We start from the raw sequence: 1,623 nt of genomic DNA, 5'->3' as shown, positions 1-1,623 counted from the left end.
GAACCGCGGTCCCTGTGCTTTGCTAAGCTTGTTCTAAGTAGGTGCTTTAGACCACTGAGCCATCTCACCAGCCCCTCTTCAATGTGTTTTAACTAGTAGGTTTAAAAAAGCCATCTTTCCTACTAAGTATATCAGTGACCATGTATATTGAGTATAATGTCCTTATGTAGTGTTGAGTTTAGGCTGTTAATAAGGCTGGTGAAGCAGAGACTAAAGGAATGACTACTAAACAAGACCTCTATTTTCTTTTTCACTATTACTGTTTTACCAATTGAAAAGCTGGAGAAATACATGCATTTATATGGGCATCGCCCAACCAAGGTAATTAAGAGGTACTGTCAAGGTGCAGGGATCATGTGGTAGTTGTCGCAATATACTGAGGAATGTCTTACTTTGTTTTCATAGCTGTAAATAATATGAATTATATTGTAAATACCTCCCAATATGAAAGTATTTTTACAATCTATTCAAAATGTCCTATGTATTATTAAACTATTTTTAATATTGCTTATTGATAGTAATGAATAAGTCTTTCTAACCTATAGACTTTTTTATAAGAATGGCTTTATTTTTATATTAATTTTATTGAGAAAGAAATAGCAATGAGATAGTTTCAAAACAGGTTAGTAGGACAGTTGCAATAATTAATACATTACATATTGTTGTCTTCCTAGTAGTTATTCATAGCACAAGAAAGAATGGCTTTAAAATGAAAAAAGAATCCCTGTTTTGTCATAAAATGCCAGTGTGTTTGTTTGCTGGCACTGCCATAACAGAATATTTGTGAGGCTTAAATAAATCACTGAAATTAATTTTATCACACTTTTGGAGGCTACAAGTCCAAGATGATGTTGTCAGGTTTGGTTTCTAACCTATAGACTAATGTTAGTCTTAATGCTTGCATATGAATGGACTACTTAATGGCATCTAATTATCTGGAAAATATAATTCTATATCATACTTTATTCTTTCAGAAACAGATGAGTGAGATGAAACTGCAACTTGAAAGTGTCATCAAAGAAAATGAAAGGTAGATCAGTTAGTTATTGGTTCCTTTTATTTTTTCAAATAACATTTATTTTTGTTATTTAATGCGTAAAATGTATTATTTGAAAGTGTAGAATCTGGGATCTAATTTTCCATTTCTCTCCTGGCTCCATTAATATGACTATAGAGACATTTTTTCTGCTTTAGTTTCCTCATCTGTAAATCAGGTGAGGAAACAGCATGATCTTTTTCAGAGACTAGCTATAAAGGGTAAAGTGAGAGTATGGAATAGTGTACCTTGTATAGCACTCCGCATTACAACAAACACTGTGATGTTCTTACTACTTTGTTAAGTAAAATTCTGTATCACTTGTAAATTTTTCTGTTTTAATTCTAATTTGTACTCTCTTTAAAAAATTTAAAAAAGATTTTTAAAGGCTGTCACCAAAAAAAATTAAAAATAAGCACATTATAAAAATTACACTGGCATCTTGTACAGATATAAAACTTCCAAGGGATAAAATTTTTAGGTTATACATTATGTGAAAATTCAGTTTTATAAAAATGTCAAATTTCCAAAGAGACTGTACCAAGTCATATTTTATTATCCTGCATTGCTGATTTCCTTTTTATTTT

The 1,623-nt window shown here is 30.9% G+C and overlaps 1 protein-coding gene across 2 annotated transcripts in view; it reads left to right on the top strand.

Moving 5' to 3' along the window:
* The window catches only part of Sclt1 (sodium channel and clathrin linker 1), a 262,327-nt gene that overhangs the window by 32,118 nt on the left and 228,586 nt on the right, over positions 1-1,623 (top strand). For both annotated transcript variants that reach the window (XM_023719509.1, XM_023719507.1), the window contains one exon: positions 975-1,030. In XM_023719509.1, the coding sequence (XP_023575277.1) occupies positions 975-1,030 (56 nt within the window). The remainder of the gene's footprint in view (positions 1-974; positions 1,031-1,623) is intronic.

This window comes from Octodon degus, unplaced genomic scaffold, assembly GCF_000260255.1.
Source record: "Octodon degus isolate 3935 unplaced genomic scaffold, OctDeg1.0 scaffold00068, whole genome shotgun sequence".
In the NCBI taxonomy this organism is placed as follows: Eukaryota; Metazoa; Chordata; class Mammalia; order Rodentia; family Octodontidae; genus Octodon; species Octodon degus.
This window is presented reverse-complemented; position numbering and strand designations above follow the sequence as displayed.